The sequence below is a fragment of the Amblyomma mixtum genome, chromosome 1, assembly GCF_055824585.1.
Source record: "Amblyomma mixtum isolate Tamu chromosome 1, ASM5582458v1, whole genome shotgun sequence".
Taxonomy (NCBI): domain Eukaryota; kingdom Metazoa; phylum Arthropoda; class Arachnida; order Ixodida; family Ixodidae; genus Amblyomma; species Amblyomma mixtum.
This window is the reverse complement of record NC_143012.1, coordinates 225,248,835-225,266,336: the sequence shown is the minus strand read 5'-3', so window position 1 is coordinate 225,266,336 and position 17,502 is coordinate 225,248,835. Positions and strand designations below refer to the sequence as shown.

The window sequence follows — 17,502 nt, the reverse complement described above, 5'->3', positions numbered from 1 at the left end:
TTCGGTTTCGGTTCACCGTCGCCGAAGGCAATGGCCGTTTCCGAATGTTCCTGACCGAATCAGGTAAGTACGCCATTTAAATGTAGTATCTTAACTATAGCGCGACAGAAGAGCCACAGAAAAAAGGCTTTGTTGTGTCCTTTCTTCTGTGTCTCGGCTATTGCACTATAGTTATGGGTTATGCTTCTTGCAGCGGTTGTCAACATATTTTGTGATGAAACACACGTATTTCAGCTGTGTTGCTAACAGCTTGCCGCAGACATTACGTGCTAGGACGAGCTGCTAAGCGTTGTGTGAATCAAATTTGTCATGCCTTGCTCTTGATGCAAGTTATTAGCATCAATAAGATGAATTAGAAACAAACTTAATGTGGAGTTGAAAGGAATGTGGGGTATCATACACATTTTACGTGTCTTCATTCAGATGCTAGAACAATAGGCCTCGACCAAACTTGAATACATTTAATACACTTGAATACACCAAACTTGAATACACAGGAGAATGGGCTGATGTTCGGCTGCAGTGATAAATGTTTTGTAGAGCAAACTGCTTCGTGTGTACCAGATAACCTTGAAAAGGTGCATCTGGGATTAAGGAAATGAAAAAGTAAACTGTAAAATTGGTTCTACCTCATTTAAACAGCCATGCAACACTAAATATAATCATGGCGATAACAAATTCCTCTGCTGCTGATGTTCATTCCAAAAACATAAAATAGAAATGGTGGTAAAATTATTTTCCTTCGCTAGTTTCCTTGGAAACAGAGTTGCATTTCCTCCATGCAGTGTTACCATTCGATAAGAAGCAGCCACAGAGATTTGTTTAAAGTTTTGAACCAAAGAGAACAACAACATTATGTTGTTATACCTTGTCACTTTGCAACCAAAGCAAACTGAGAAATAAACATGGTGTGGTATGTCTTGCTGTGCATGCAAACTTGTTTCATGAGAATGCTTTCTAACACATCTCACAATTTGCAGAACAAATCTACTATGCCGATGCCGAACGCCATGTTGTTCAAAGCTGTGATATTGATGGACGCCAAGCGAAGGATGTCGTTTCCTTTGGTCTTGAAACGCTTGGTGGCCTAGCCGTAGACACTATTGGCCGCAAACTCTATTGGACAGACTCTGGCCGGAGCCTCATTGAAGTCTCTGAGCTGGATGGGAGGCACAGACACGTGCTTGTCTGGAAAGATGTGGACAGCCCCCGTGCTGTTGTGCTGCATTATGAAAAAGGGTAAGTCATGTGTGTTGTGTGTCACCCATGTTTGCTTCTTGTTGTTTACTTTGTGTAAATGTATGTGCGCGTGTGTATAGATAGTTCAGGAGTCCTTGGTCTTTTCAGCCTTGTAGAGCCCCAACAGCTTTCTAAAGGTGCTGATGTACCCCACATGTCCTGGCTTCTGTCACTTCATGCCTAATATGCTTGCAAAAAATGCAGTGCACTAGCATGGCTTCTTAAAAAAATTGCTAAAATACAATGACCGGCTATATAGTGGAACAGTCTATTATAAGAAATTATAGCACGTTCATTTCCAAAACAAAACGAGTAAACGAAATGTAGGGATTAATGTATGAATGCATTTTGGCGCTTCGGTAACCCAGAAAATAATTCAAGGAACCAAAGGGTTCCTCGGAGCTCACTTTGAGAGCCCCTCATATAGAGTCGTAGAGTGTGTAGCTTTCACAAAAAATTTCACTCTTTTAGTATTGACACAGTATTCATGGCACTAATTTTTGCAGAAAGTGCAATAGCTCATGAGTTTTAAAGTGTGTACTGAAAGCTGTATCTGAAGTTAAGCATTAACTTTCAGTAGCTTGTAATCTGCACATTTAAGAAGCCGTTATTGTTTCTACTTCATCATTTGTGATCACAAGCAAATTTTCATTAATTTCAAATGGAGCCTCACATCACATGTAGACAGTGTAAACAGCTATTGAAGGGATACAGACGCACAATTTTCCGCAGTGTGTTTCTGCTTTGGAATGATGTGTAAAACATTAGTAAACATAGAACACCACATAGAATTAATGTGTGCTTATAACTGAGAGTATTTCCTTCTATGTAGCTTCAGTTTCAGTACCCACACTGTGGTTGTTACATCACAAGTAGGTTTGCGATCATCTGAGGCCTATGGAAATAACAATATAATTGCTGCTTTGTCACTTTACTTTCCTCCAACTCTTATGCTAGCCTTTCCCAGAAGCCAGAATGACAGTGATTGAATAAACAGCTATGGTATCACAGTTTTATTTCTCTTAAATGATCTCGTACTTGCTTGTGACGTCACAGTTCGACTGCTGAAACTGAAACTGCATGGGGGAAAAAATTTGATCGTAGATTATTTACCGAGTGCAACCATTTTCTCATGAAAGTCCATGCTTATTAATGTCTTACCGCCTCATTCTGAAGCAAGAACACGTGACAAAAATTTCTTGGCTCTACTGTTTCAATACCTTCCTCACCATGGGAAAAAGGCCATTTCCGAGGGGTGTACGTGTGTAAAAATTTATTCACGCATTAAAGACCATGCTTTATTGTAGCATATCATAGTGTAGCTTAAAGAGCTCTCTTTTTAATAACATAAAGAAAACGGGATATTTATTGCTGACAAAGACCAAAAATCTTTGATTGCAAAATTTGAAGGTAGCACAAAAATTAACAAGAAATTGTATATATGTTCAGTCTGGTAATAGGAGAATAAAAATATCTAAAATATACAGCCTCATTAATATGGTAACTTTGGTTCCTCTGCAACACTGTCCCCAAAATGAGTCACTTGTAATAATGAACCATTAAGAAAAATCTTAAAAAATACTGCGGTGCAGCTTGAAGCTCACAGTGGTCCATGGCTATTCACATCACGTGAACGAGAAGTACAAATCGCTATCCAGTTGGTTAACAGCTGGTGAAAGAGTCCTTCGATGTCTCAGGATGGTGAGAAGAGATTTTTCCACAGCCATATTATGGCAAATGAAAAGGCGCATCAGCTGTGCACCTTTTCACTGTAATGCAAGTAACCCCGATGCAAAAAAAAGGGCTGTCACATAAGACATATGCACCTTCACACCTCTTTCAACTGCTGCTCTGCACTGAAAGCATTTTAAAGAAATCATTTGGTTGAGATAGTTGAGTTTTTATTCTGATCACCGTCCATTTTAACGCAACAGGAATACATGGGCCTTAATAAGCTCTGTGCATTTTCACCCTGTCCATTGTCCAAACATCGAGTTTCCGTATTAACGAGATAACAATATGTTGAAAAAGTTATGTCCTCAGAAAAATTTTCCTTAATTTGAATCGTCTATAATATTGGGGGTCATTTGAACGGGGCCTTTCTGTGCGTCAGAAACGAGCACTTAAAGCTGCAGAACTCTACATGCTAAGCTTTTCGATCAGAAAAAAAAAAGATCAATTGCTCACCCAAAGCACTTTGGTCTACTGCGTGGTGCAGTGCCAAGGTCGATCCCGTACCGTCTTGACAAAAACTCAATCCTCTGCACTGCTGGTGGCATGGAATTATTCAGAGAATACCCGACACCTTCAGAGAGGCTCATATAGGAGCAAAACTCCTCAGCAATGCCAAAAATCAAATGAAACATGGGGTTGTAGTTTTCCTTATGGGAAGTTGAGAATATTGTTCAAGTGTGTCAAAGCACTTCTCTGGGACTCGGATCATGTCAAAATGTTACATATAATGGAATATGTTTATTTCTGTTGGGTTTCATATTGGCCATCAGAGCCCAGATATTTTGGATATCTTTTAGATACACAAAACAGTTACCTTAGAACTTCCAGAAGAAATCTAGCATATATTTGGTGTGCGTTCCCTATTGTCCTACAGATAACTGAAGTGTTCATGAAGGGTGTCCACTGGATGTGTAATGGATACCTATGGTTACTTTGGATGTCGTCACTCTTAAAGGTGCACTGAAGAGGATTCTGAACTTGTCTTTTTGCCGCGGGAACTCAATCTACACGTTCCTAGCATTCTTAGAAACTGCGACTTATTTCCCTGTGTGGCCGATTTCCCTAATTAAATCGAATTAACGTCTGGCTCCCGCCTTTTATTTTTAATTTTCCCTCGTACGGTGGGCGGAGTCAACCAACGCATGGAGTGCCTTTCACCCAGTCCCGTGGCGGCTTTTCTTTCGCTTTATTTTGTTTTTAGGTTTCCATGAATAAATAGTTTCATTCGCAGATAACATAGCCGCAAAACAAGCCCACAGAAATAAAAATACGTGCGGACTATTTGCTACTACGGACTACTACATATTACTCCGCCGATGGCAGAGCGGCAAGCAGCCACGGGACTGGGTGAAAGGCACTCCACGCGTTGGTCCACTCCGCCCACCGTACGAGGGAGAATTCCAAAAAAATGACAGGAGCCGGACGTTAAATCGATTTAATTACAGAAATCGGCCACACAGAGCAATAAATCGCAGTTTCTAAGAAAGCTCGGAACGTGTAGGTCGAGTTCCTGTGGCATAAAGACAAGTTCAGATTCCTCTTCAGTGCACCTTTAAGGATACACCTTTCATGTAGTACAAAGATTTTCAGCTTTAGACCACGCTTCGTCCTTCTGTATCTAAGACAACACATGCATACCTTTGGAGCCGCCAACATGTTAACACAGCGTTTATATGCATGGTATGCTTTGCTCCTTCAAGATAAAATTTCATCTTGGAAACAACATTACCTCTTGGCTTGTACAATATGACATAGTAGGCTAGTTGTGCTATCTAAGCTTAAGAGAACTGCTGGGAAAAAAGCCTGAAAAGCAAATGTGCAAAAAAGAAAATTAGAATATGACACACAAGGCACCAGTATAGATGTGGTGAATTTCGGTGTTTTTTATACAATTGTATGACCTCACATACTGCTTCTTGCTTGGAAACTATAACTTTATATATAAACTCTTTTAATGCCTGTGGGTTTTATGATTATAAGTATTTTAGAACTCCACTTCAGAGAATATGTCTACTCAGGGCAGGCAGTGACCGCTAATCCAGATCATTAGAGGGAAATAACTAGAAGAATAAGAATGGGGTGGAGCGCATATGGCAGGTTCTCTCAGACCATGAATGGCAGTTTGCCAATATCCCTCAAGAGGAAAGTATACAACAGCTGTATCTTGCCAGTACTCACCTATGTGAGTAGAAGCGTGGAGGCTAACAAAATGGGTTCAGCTTAAGTTGAGGACAACGCAGTGAGCTATGTAAAGAAAAATGATAGGTGTAACGTTAAGAGATCGGAAGCGGGCGGAGTGGGTGAGAGAACAGACACACGTTAATGATATGTTGAAGTCAAGAGGAAGAAGTGGGCTTGGGCAGGGCATGTAATGTGAAGGCAAGATAACCGGTGGTCCTTAAGGGTAACGGAGTGGATTCCAAGAGAAGGCAAGCGTAGCAGGGTGTGGCAGAAAGTTAGGTGGGCGAATGACATTAAGAAGTTTGCAGGGATACGGTGGCTGCAACTGGCAAAGGACAGGGTTAATTGGAGAGACATGGAGAGGCCTTTGCCCTGCAGTGGGCATTGTCAGGCTGATGATGATGATTTTAGAATTGATCATTCTTTTAGCTAATCACTTACCCGCTGTTCAATTGGCAGACATCCCCACAAAGGAAATCAAATTGTATATAATTTGTCGACAAGGCTGGAAAGTAATCGAACTGTTTTGATGCTCTGGTCGAATGAATTCACTTCACTTGCAGTGCTATGTTTTGGACTGACTGGGGAAACAAGATCCGGATCGAATCTGCCGACATGGATGGAGAGAACAGGGCCCTCTTGGTGCAGGACGGCCTGGGTTGGCCCCACGGACTCACCATCGACAAGGAGTCATCGCGCCTTGTGTGGGCTGATGCAAAAATGCATGTGAGTGCACCTTTTGTTTATGTTGCTCTTTTCTTTTCCCTTGGCATAGCAGTAAATTAGCCACAACATGCTGTCCAACTCCTTTGCCTGTGAATGCCCTGTGGACAGCTTAATTTGAGAAGTGAAAGTAAAATCATATTTGCAGAGGCAAATTAAAGTTGTAAATAAGTATTGGTAAGTGCGCTGATCTGCGACTGGATTAATTTGCTGCTGGCACTGATTTCGGGGTATGTGCCATGCAGCATTTTAGATGCTGATGAGACAGGCATCTTCAACCTGAAACCTGAGAGGAGTTTGCATGTTAGGGGAGCAGGCTTGACAGATTGGCCAGATAAGTAAGGAAAGAATATCTGTACTTTTTTGCTGCAACGCTGACAAATCAGAAAACATGCAGGTCACCGTCATCGGTAAGGCTAAACAACTGAGATTCTTTCTATTGGCTGGATGTTTACCTCGCTTATATATAGCAAGAAAGAAACCTTGGATGACTGTAGATTTTTTCCATGAGTTACTTATCAGCTTAGATTGGAAAATGGCATCAAAGAACAGAAAAAGTTTTCTTTTTGTCGATTAGTGCTCCGCCCACTCTAAGCAAGTGATATTCAACAATGTCACCATCATGTTCCTGCATGCGAAAATGACAAACACCACTTTAAGGGACTTCTAGTGAAGTGACTTCTCGCGAAGATTTATCGCAAAGTTGAGAATTTGCGAATTAGTCTGCTAGGCACTCTTCATTTTCTGGCCATGTCTTGGAACAATGTGATTGTGAACATGATCGTGAACTGTTTTTGCAAATGCAAATTTACTATGGCACTGGTTGCACTGCCGATTGGCGGAGAGTCCGACTAGGATTTGGCTGTTGAAGGCTGGGAGACGCTGGACGTTCAAGCTTCTTTTTATGACTTTGTCATCGCGGACGACACTGCTGCGACTTGTGGGTTGAGAACCATTGAAGATTTGATTGATGGAGCAAATGAATTTTCGTCATCCGCTAGCCATGAAGGAGAAGGTGACCCACTGCCATCGATGGCAGAAACTCTCAACCATCCGCGCTCAAGCCTCTCAACCACTGGGGGAAACTCCTTGATGTGCACTGACATCATACAGTACACGGGTGCTTCTGCATATTGCCTTCAATGAAATGTGGCCGCCACGTCGAGGATTCGATCCCTCGGCCTTGGTCTCAGCAGTTCAATGCTGTAGCCATTCAGTAAAAAGGAGAATATAGCAACAGCATCACGTGTAATGTGCTTAGATTTCTTCACGCAGCTTAAGATGGCATTGTGCTACACTGTGTGTACAATTTGTGTGTGCACTGACCCTCAGTATTGCGTTAATTCCCCTCCTGTGCCCAGGTGATTGAGTCCACTGGCCTTGACGGGAAGAACCGTAAGGTGCTCGCACAGGATGTGGCCCACCCTTACGGTGTGCTGGCCTTTCTGGGAAAGCTATACTGGACCGACTGGGAGACAAAGGCCGTCCATCGAGCTGATGCGAATGGCCAGAACGGGCATGCCATTCGAGCAAACCTGGCCGGTCTCATGGACATCCATGCTGTGAACATGGAGCAGAGCGGTTAGTGTTAATTTGGCTTTGCCAATTAATTGCCCAAAATGGAAGTGTTCAAGTGATGCAGATATATAAATCATTACGTCTGGGAGAGTGGAATGTAGCAATCATTCTTTGCTAACGTCACTTTCAGCCATTGTCGGTTGGCGCAGATAACAGAACTGTTTGGGGGGTAAAGAATATTGCTAGTAGGTGCACTTCATGCTGCTGATGTCATGATGTTTGTGCCGTTGATGTCGATATTTATTACCAATTTCAGAAGAGTATTTATGCTTTCTATATAGCGGAGCAGACACTTCAAAATTTGTGAATTCGCACCATTATATGCAGCCTCATATGCTTACTGCCAGTTGGTCTCTCAGCTTTCTCTCACGCCTGTGCTTAAAGTAGTTTTGCTGTGATAAAAGTTCTTTCTTCTTCTTTCACGCAGTAGCATGAGGTTCCCACTTTGCAGGGAATCCGGCAGCAGTGCTGTAGTTGTTGTGAGTGAAAAATCCAGATTGGTTGCAGAGGTGGCTATGTCACATGTGAAGTGGAGGATTTGAAAAGTGATAAAACATTAGGAAACTGCTGATTTGAACGTCGAAAAACGATTCAAACATTGTTAGGACATGTAAGTATATAAAGCCAGTGAATTGAACTGAAAAGAAAATTGGGGTAATTAGTTGGGAACCGGACACTTGATGGGTTGCGAGTCAAACACGCTACCCCTAGGCCACGCAGGCACATTCATACAGCTGGTTTAAAGCGGGGCTTAGTTGTATATCGTGTGGTCTTTAACATAATGATTTTTATTGTGGAAGAGGAAACACTGTCCATGGACAAGAGGAACTGCTGATGGGACCCATTAAAGGGCCTCAGAAAGGGGCTCTCAATAAAGTTGCTGTATGTCTAGGATGTTAAATGACGCCGCTTCACAAATATCCTCCAGCAAGAATTTTCCTAATGCATTTTGTGGAAGTTGAGTTACATGCAGTCAAAATTTGAACTTCCATGTCTTCGCACCTTTCGAAACCTCTCCTCTTGTCAATTTTTGCCTGCCAAAACATCGGTGGTGTGCGCCGGCCCCACCCACTCGGCCCCTCCCCTATCTCTGCCAGCTGCTGTCGCCCACAGAGTGGCCGTGGCTGTGGCCGTGGTAGCTGCGTTGCGTCTGAAAGAATTTGGCGCAGTGAATCACTAAAAACCCCGGGCTGCTGATGTCACTTGCGCTATGTGACATTGTGCACAATGCGACGCGAAAGCCCGGCACCTTGCATCACTGTGAGGTGCAAAAGCAGAAACTTTTAAAAATGTATTGTAAATTTTCTGCTCATTTTTGAGGCCTCGTAAGCTGCATGAACGCTCGGTGGCTTGCACTCTACAAAATGCAAGCATTTGAAAGCCAAGCCCGAACACCCTTTTCTGTGGCCCTAAGACCATAAGGTCCCCTAAGTTTTTTTCACTCGTGAAGCTGCATAGTCTGTCTGATGTCATCCGTGTCATTCATAGTGTGTTGGTACATATTATTCTCAAGTCGTGGAGCCCTTGTGCTTCTAATTCTGCCTGTAGATAGCCACGCAAAAATTATGTTAGTAGTAAATGCATTTTCAATCTAGCCCACTTATGACAAACCTTACAGTCATGCGAGTTGCATTTGTTGTATCTGATGTTCGTAGTAAGTGGACGTCCCATATTACAGGCAAAAATGGTAATTCCGGCAAAAATATCATGTGTTACTTAAAATGAATTATATGTATCTATATCTTCAACGCAGGCTCTATCGCTTCGCTTTCCAAGCTCTGAAGTGCAGTCATGTTCTCTCCAAAGCCTTTGCTACCAACATCTTTAAGGACGTGATAGACTAATCATGGTTGAAGCGTCCGCAGAAGCTCGTGGCAGGACAGCTTGGCAATCTGGGAGTCCTCGTACTATGCGTCTAACTGCTAAGTTAATGCATGGTTCTACAATGTTGCTGTCTACACAAACGAAATCCTCCCAGTCGCCATCCGGGCAGTTATGCATCAAAGACATGTTGCCTCGAATCAACATGTCACCCTTCGACAGAACCATCAAGCATTTTTGGGTTCATGCAGTGACAAAAGTAGCACAGCGCACGTGTCCACAGAATGTATCAGCTGCACTGCCTGTGACTTGCACGCTGCCTGTAGTAGTTCACTATATGTGAGACAAATTGCCATCACTCTAATGCATATTTTGACAGTTGCACCGGCATCATTCATAATAAGTGAGCGTCTGTTATATCTGCGAAGGTTGCTCGACTGTGTATCATCTTCCCGTCTGATCTAGAAAATTGTGCGTGTGACCAGCTCAGAGATGCAGCACTTTGAAATATGAATATCGATGTGAAATAGCAGGAGCTACTAGAATGCATTGTTTGTCACAAATGTAAGCCTCTGTGATGTGCTGGCAAGCTCTTCTCTTTGTAGGCAAAACCAGACTGGCCGTAAAAGTGACAGTGTAAATGATGTTGCTAGCTGGGGTGTTTCTAAGACATGAATATTACTGGAAGAGCAGTCGCCGCTATTTCAAGTACTCAGCGTGAAATGAGAAATTTCACATCACTACTCCTGCAATATTGTTTGCAGGCATCAGTGTGTGCGGGAAAACCAACGGAGGCTGCAGCCATCTCTGCCTGAGGAAACCACATGGTTTTTCCTGTGCCTGCCCGACTGGCATCCTTCTGAAGCCTGATGGCCGGACATGCAACGATGGTAATTGAAAACTTAAATGCGTTTGTTTGCAGTTATTCTGTCAGAAGCAGGCATGAAAAATTTACTCACACTCTGCTATGTTTTCTCTGTGATTTGTTGCCTCTGCCTCTTGCTGTATCAAATGCTTGTATACTTTATGTAGAGCCCTCCTTCTTTGGCTACCAAAAGGAAACTGCCACTATTGAATAAATGAAATAAATAAACCAACTTATCCAAGCAGTGCACTGATCTAATGCGATATGCATTTACTTCCTTGGTCATTGAAGTTCTTGCAGAATTTGTTTTTTCCACCAAAGGCAGGTGAACGTAGACTGTCAAGGAGGGCTTGGTGTTCAGATAACGGTCATGCATGACGAACACTTGAGAACCATGGAACAAAGCAATAGCTATAATGTGTGTTGTCATGGCAGAAAGTTGCTAAATATCGTATGGTAGCATTTCAAGTCATATCTGCTGCCTCATAAAACATATTATCCTAGCTTTTTTCATGATCTTTAACAATGCATCTAGTTTGGAAAGTGTAAAATACCTTTTGGCTTGAGAAAATTGATGTAATTGGTGCCATCAAACAGACTTGTTGAAGAGTACAAGGTGTTCAAATAGTGTGACGTCAACTGATGAAGGCTATCATTCATTTTGTAGGGCTAAAAACAATATTGGGAGGTCTGAAATAGTAGACGGCTAAATTTGTGTCAAATCACTACTTTGCACTGTGTCATACTTTATTCAAATTTAGGTAACTAAGATAAATATATGCATTTACAGGCAGTTTAGCTTATTTCCAGCTGACTGTATAGTTAGTAGTTTGTTACTGTAGGACTTGAACGCTGCTTAGGAGGAGCTATATCAGGACCAGCCCGGATTTTCTGAAGTAAGATACGTATCAGTAAGACATTGCCTCTCTAGATAATGTAGGCATTTGTTGAATATGGTCATTTTACATGCCTTCTGCTTACTGAGATTGAGAATGTTTCTTTATTATTTATTTATTTATTTATTTATTTCGGAATGCTGTCAATCCCTTCTTGGGATTTTTACAGGAGAGGGCAAAACATACAAATACAGGTTCAGTGCTAAATTTTTTTTTAAGAGTCGAAAATAAAGGCAAAACATGCAATACAAATATAATAAATAAAGCATTCGTGTCATAAAACTGATGATGGCACTTGAGTACAATAAATACCCTGAGAAGCGCACTGCATGAAATTTTTTGTCACCTGAAGGTTCAACAACAGGGCCCAAAGTGCGCTTCTTAACAGAGCAAGATGCTGCCATTCGCAGCAATTCAGAGCACTGTTGTTATTTTGTGAGGTTTTTTTCTCAATGACAAATGATTACTGGAGGTACTAGTATGCCTCCTAGCAAGAACTTTGCCATGATCTTTCACATGTGTAAGATTGATTGACTCTTCAATGCAGTTAGCGTAAGCAACTTTCTTGATATTTTAGCTAGCAAAAATAAAATAAAAGTGTCAATTCACAGATCTTCAATGTTTGATTTTACAGCTCCATCAGCGTTCCTGCTTTTTGCCAACCGTGGTAGTCTTCGGCAGATTTCGCTAGACACGCCCGACAACACTGACATGCACCTGCCATTGAGCGATGTTTACAACGCTGTGGCCGTGGACTTTAACTATGATGAATGGAAGCTGTACTACACTGATGTTACACTGGATGTGATCAGGTGGGGTCTTCGTTTTCTTTAATATAGTTTTTTTTTAATTTTCATATCGTGATAAGGGTTTTTTTATACAAGGAAGTATGTAGAAAAAAAATTTGTGGTGGTAGAATGTTTCACTTAGCAATTTTCTCTGAGCCAGCTATAATTTTATAGAATAGCTTTTAAGCTGCCACGGTGGCTCAGTGGCTATGGCGCTCGGCTGCTGACCTGAAATACGCGGGTTTGATCCCGGCCGTGATGGTTGAATTTTGGTGGAGGCGAAATTCTAGAGGTCTGTGTTCTGTACGGTCAGTGCACGTTAAAAGAACCCCAGGTGGTCGAAATTTCCGGAGCCCTTCACTACGGCATCTCTCATTGGCTGAGTCGCTTTGGGATGGTAAACCCCCATAAACCAGGATAGCTTTTTAAAGTAGTGGTGTGCAATACCTTAAAAACATGCTTCTAATGGGTGCTTATATCTAAAGTATGCCAGATTTTTGTGTTTCAGAAAAAGCAAGAGCAATGTTTATGCATAAGGCTTTAGCAATGTTGACTTTTAAAATTTCTTGATAGTCCTTGTCACCCTTGGATAGTTATTTTTCACTGTCCCCTCTCCATAAGTTTTTAATGCTTTAGCATTAGAAGGGTCCATGCAAGTGGAAATGGTGACCACTGCCTGTCAGTAGCCAGTGGCAGGTACATGATAACCTGCCGACGTGGCTACATGTGAACTTATTACATTACCTCGGATATAACGAACCTAAGTATGCCAATTTGGATATAACTAGGGCTCAGACTTTTCAGTCGATGCCTAAAAACACCAATAAAAGCATGCCGAATTCATTTTTTGAATTTCAGAGTTTAACAGAAAAAAGCCAGTATTTCTGGAATGCATATCACAGTGACCTGGCTATACAGTACCAGCAATTATAGTTAGTAACAGGAGAAAATTATAAAAGCGCTGTAAACAGCAATGCGGCGAGACAGTGGTATCTTTGGAATTTAGTACCTTGGTTCGGTGGTTGTGAGCTTTGAGGCATTGATCCATGAACTAAGATATGCCGTTGCAGTTCGGGATGCTCCTTGCCCTTGCAAAGTGCTGTCAGCTAGTGGATGCTCCGTCTACTCAGACTTATCACCGGCTTAAGGCCGTCCCTTGGTTAAATAGGTTTTTCCACTGCATGCAGGCATGCTGGCAACTTCTGGAACTGTAACCGCTCTCAAAGCGAAACTATGCTTGAAGGGAGCAGAAATTTCACGTTATAGCTTCCACGCTTAGTTCCATCTCTGCTGTCAGCTCATGGACGATTCGATGGGGGCCCACTTACAATTTTGTCTCACAGCCTGTTCATTTAACTCTGATATTTTCACATTTTATTATGATTATTCACCTTCCTTCTGTAAGATATAACTCTTACTATGATTTCTTGTGTGTTTTTTAGTGCTGAATGTCCAAAATAAATTGTGTCTCTTTTAACCACACATGGACAGTATACTGCACAAAAAAAAAAAACGAAAATTCATACGTAGGCATTAGTATTTGTCGAAAAAAACTAGAACTTTCGTTCCGAAATAAATACCAAAAAATGTCTGCTGCTGAATTTTCAAAAAATAAAAACCAAAAAGTCCGACCCCTAGATATAACAAACTTTCGTTCTTACGAACTTTGTGCTGACCTTGGATATAATGAACCTAAATATACCATGCCGGATATACGAACTTTAGTGTCTGGACGTAGGGTGTACGAAACATTGTGGTTTGACCTCGGATATAACAAATGTTTGGCTGCTAACGCATTCAAATAATCCGTCAAGGATAATCTTAGAGTTTTTTGTCTTTGCTGCTGTAAAGAAGCATTTAAATTAACAGCGTTGGTATTAAAAATACCAAATTTACGCAAATATTGTATGGGTATCCTTTCTTGTTTCATCGGTTTCAGTGCGTAACTGGTAACTGGAAAAGTAGGTGTGAATATGACGTGAATATTTTTTTTTCTTGCTGCTGATGATACCTACAGTGACCTATACCACAAGACCTATGGGCGTGTAGGAGAAGCCAATCTTTTGACGGCGTTGGGGCCGCGTGGCGCGCATGAGGAAAGCAGAGGGCACTTTGAATGCGGCACAAGCCATTGAGAACGAGAATTAAAGCACTAAAAGAGTTCAGTGGAGTAGGGAAAGAAAAAAAGGGGCAAGTGGGCTCAGGCTGGGCAGTACAAATCACGAAACAGTGCTTGCGATGGTGGCATGCAGCCTCTGCCGTGTGGGAAACTGCATGAGTTAAAGCATCGGAGGCTTTGCTGTGCATGTTGGCCTATGCCATGCATTGCTGAAGTGATGCGTTTTATATAATACCAGCGTATCTGGTGCTTCCATATTTTTGGCTGTCATTGCCGTGACCTTGGCTCTAGTTAGCTTGAACAGGTTGAATTCATGTTAAAATCATAATGCGAATTTCTTTTCATTCTTGTGCAGTCTGAAACCCCCCTTTCTCACTGTATTTGTTGCTGTGTTATATATATGTAAATATGGTACTAAACAAAACGTGTAGCCAGTTGTAATTATTCACATTTGTTTTGCAATAAAAAGTTTTATATGCACATAGTAGCTCTATTGAGAAGCATGGCTTATTTATGTGCACTAAGAAATACAGGAGAAGCTCACGAGCTTTATTCTCAATCATTAATTTGAAACCCTGAATTATTCAGACTGCCGATGGGGATTCAGCAAGAGGGCCTGTGTAAATCGAAGGCGTCAAGAATCTGGTTAATTCAAACGCAGCTCAGCTCATTCCGCTAAATTTGAACGGGGGGCCGTGACATGACATCGTACAACTGCCACAGGAAGCAGTCATCCAATTATTGCTAGCTTCTCAAGCCTGAACTGCATGGTACAGTTTTGCCTTCACATCTCTGACATGTGTACAACGGCAAGAGTGACGACGGTCAGAGGGCCCTGTCACTGAAGAATAATCTGGCCACATATTTGGTTTCACTTATCTGAGCTTCGCAGGAGCCCATGGTGATGATGGCCATCAGCTGCACATTGGCACATTGGCTGATTTGGCACACTGCTAGTCTTTTCTTTTTTTGAAGTCTGGTCGTCCTGGCACTGTGGCGCTTCCCTCAGTTTCGACTGTGTGGTTCTGTTCTTTAACTGTGCTGCAGCTACGCACTCATCACGTGCTGTTCGCAGTTAGTGCGCTGGAGCATTGACGCCTTGTGACCACTGCTGCTGCTGCATCTCACCATTAGGGAGGCCGTGGAGGCTTTAACCATTATGTAGCAGTTCTGCTTTGGAATTCCCGACAGTGTGTGAGCAATAAAACACTGGACAAAACTGCAGAAAATCATTGTAGCCATGCAGTTTTCATCTCATAACCAGATGGCTGTGGAGAAGCTCCATCGAATAAATTTATTATGATACAAACAGTTTTTGGCAGTTTCCTGAGGGCAACTTGATAATTCAAACTTTCGGATAAATCAAACTTTTTTTGTTCAGCCCCTTGAAGTCTGAATTGACGAGCTTTTACTGCACGAGTTCAACACTGGAAGTACTGCTTTTCAAGAGAGCTTTTTCTTCACTGTTTTATCTATTTCATTAGCTTTTTTTTTTTTTAAGTGCTCTGTCATAAATGTTAGCTGAAGTTTTTTAAATGTAGAATAGTGGATGAGCACATTCATAACCTATTCCTTTGTCCTCCAGGAAGGTGGATCTGAACGGAAGCAATGTGGAGGTCATTATTGACACCGATCTCGAGGCTGCTGACGGACTGGCTCTGGACTGGATTGCAAGAAACATCTACTGGGCAGACTCGCGCCGCAAGGTGAATGGGCGAGGATGTTTCTTTGTTTCACAGTTTAACTTGTTAGCTTTCACTGCCTGTCCTGACTGAGAGGCCCTTGTTTTTTTCTTTCTCTCTTTTTTTCACAGACAATTGAAGTGGCTCGGGCTGATGGATCTAGCCGGAAACTGCTGATAAATCTTGACTTGGACGAACCACGCGCGCTCGCCCTGTTTCCTGAGAAAGGGTAAGCCCGCTAGACTCTGTGAGGTATTTAGATCGACACTTGCTTTTGAGATGAGCTTGTCATTTCCCATTTAATGTAGATTAAGTGTTTATCTTTTAGCTGGATGACACTCGCTTCTCAGCACAAGTTGATGAGTTCACAAAAAGCAATCCGTATGCTAGCTAGGTCATGCGTATGTCATAAAGTCGGGTCTAGATTCAGCCCGAGTAAGTACTACTTGTGTACTCATAACGTTGCTTGTCAGTTTTTATAAAAGAAGCCTTTAATGACATCTAAGACATTGAGAAATGAACTATGTTTGCAGCTAATCACGCATTTTGAGCAAACAGAACTGTATAGTCAGTGCCTATATCATCATTTCGATCTCTGTAATTGTCTTTATTTTGTGCTGCTCTACAATTCCTCACTATATGCATTTAGCTAGAACAACAGCCCATTCTACTGAGCGTTGGTCACACTTGCTCAATCTGAGTATAGCTCTTAGCCTTATTACCCGGGCAGTAAGAGTAAAAGTAAAAGCGCTGTGATTGGCAAGTACTGATCGATATATGGGAACAAATGTAATTATTTGCTTAGACATGCTTCTGTGGTTCGTGCTGAGTTTGTCTACCGGGGAATGGATGCGCGTCTTGTCTCAATGCTGAATACTTATGCTTGTTAGTAAACCAGCACAGAATGTAATTATTTACTGAAAAAGACATTCTTGGCTGTACTTTACTATGTTGGCTGCCATAGCTAGGCACTGTCGAGAAAAAAACAGCGCAGGAACAGGGACACAAGAAAAGAAGACGACGCCTGTCCCGTCGTCTTCTTTTCTTGTGTCCCTGTTCCTGCGCTGTTTTTTTTTCTCAAAATGTACCAACTCGCTCAACCCGCCGTTTTACTAGGCACTGTAATTGTAATCTTCTATCAGTTGTCTTCAGTATGGATTTATTAATGGCTTGCTTGTATCCCAGAAGGAATTTGTGAGGTTCCGTGTGAATAGCTTGGTAATATCCTAAGGAATACGAACTGCTTTACTTACTGTGTTATCTGAGCGGATAGCGAAGATGAATAATGCTTGTACAGTTTTGCTGTCACTTACTTCACTTAACTAGTGGATGAATTGTACCTATGTTGTTTACATCAAACATGAGGATTAACCTTAGTTGCTAGCTAGTTAGTTGCTAGTTTCTCTGGGCTTTTGCACTCGTATTTCTTCTGATCTGGTCATTTTCGTACTGTTTGAAAAATCACTGTATTCTTTTGTTATTTGCTAAGAAAAGTGGAAAGATTAGGCCAGTGAATGATACATTTTGTTCCCCATGTTTCAGGTTCATATTCTGGTCTGACTGGGGCAAGCTGCCCAAGATTGAGCGCTCGTTTCTAGACGGCAGTGCGAGGAGGGTCATCATAGCCACCGACCTTGGCTGGCCCAACGGGTTGGCCATCGACTACGATACTGAGAGGCTGTACTGGGTGGATGCGCAGCTCGACTGCATTGAATTCTCGGACCTGAATGGAAAGAATCGGCAGAAGCTCATCGAAGGCGTCTCCCATCCATTCGGTCTCACTCAGGTATGCGTAGCACAAGTTTGAAAACAGAAAAGAAGGATTTGAATTCTAATAAATTTGTTCCTTTGTGCACAACACTGATAGAAAGCGTGG

General features: G+C 42.0%; 1 protein-coding gene across 1 annotated transcript in view; it reads left to right on the top strand.

The window, feature by feature from the left end:
* LOC149371075 (low-density lipoprotein receptor-related protein 4-like) overlaps window positions 1–17,502 on the top strand; it is a 322,806-nt gene that overhangs the window by 295,321 nt on the left and 9,983 nt on the right. The window contains exons 21-28 of the mRNA XM_089564550.1: window positions 981–1,239; window positions 5,718–5,880; window positions 7,239–7,458; window positions 10,041–10,166; window positions 11,672–11,849; window positions 15,530–15,650; window positions 15,758–15,855; window positions 17,169–17,412. Of these exons, the coding sequence (XP_089420676.1) occupies window positions 981–1,239; window positions 5,718–5,880; window positions 7,239–7,458; window positions 10,041–10,166; window positions 11,672–11,849; window positions 15,530–15,650; window positions 15,758–15,855; window positions 17,169–17,412 (1,409 nt within the window). The remainder of the gene's footprint in view (window positions 1–980; window positions 1,240–5,717; window positions 5,881–7,238; window positions 7,459–10,040; window positions 10,167–11,671; window positions 11,850–15,529; window positions 15,651–15,757; window positions 15,856–17,168; window positions 17,413–17,502) is intronic.